The sequence below is a fragment of the Antrostomus carolinensis genome, unplaced genomic scaffold (assembly GCF_000700745.2).
Source record: "Antrostomus carolinensis isolate BGI_N321 unplaced genomic scaffold, ASM70074v2 scaffold27553, whole genome shotgun sequence".
Classification (NCBI taxonomy): domain Eukaryota; kingdom Metazoa; phylum Chordata; class Aves; order Caprimulgiformes; family Caprimulgidae; genus Antrostomus; species Antrostomus carolinensis.
In genome coordinates, this window is record NW_010304869.1 from 599 (window position 1) to 954 (window position 356).

General features: G+C 54.5%; 1 protein-coding gene across 1 annotated transcript in view; it reads left to right on the forward strand.

The window, feature by feature from the left end:
* Window positions 1–272: 272 nt before the first annotated feature.
* The window catches only part of LOC104522359 (angiomotin-like protein 2), a gene marked incomplete at its 5' end in the record, with an annotated part of 1,653 nt that continues 1,569 nt past the window's right edge, over window positions 273–356 (forward strand). The window contains 1 exon segment of the mRNA XM_029084186.1: window positions 273–356. This exon segment is cut by the window's right edge and continues 200 nt beyond it. Within this exon segment, the coding sequence (XP_028940019.1) occupies window positions 273–356 (84 nt within the window).

Here is a 356-nt window from a genome sequence, read left to right on the forward strand (position 1 = left end):
GTGCTCAGAGATATGGTTTAGTAGTGGACAGGTATGGTTGGACTTGATGATCTCAAAGGTCTTTTCCAACCAAGCAATTCTGTGATTCTATTCTATTCTATGAAATTGAGACTTTTGGCCATCTGCCTGTGCAACTGGGATGCCCCTGGTACCTTGTGTGCTGGGGGAGGGATGGCCTGGCCAGGTTTTGGGGAGCAGAGTCCCTGTGGAGCTTCATAGCCCAGCATTAGGGCGATGAAGCCTCCTGGGCTGAGATTTGGGATCTCTTGCAGGCTATGAGCACCAGCAGGAGAAGGAGAAGCTGGAGCGGGAGGTCTCCCTGCTGCGCAGTGCCAACGAGGACCAGCGCCGGCGGG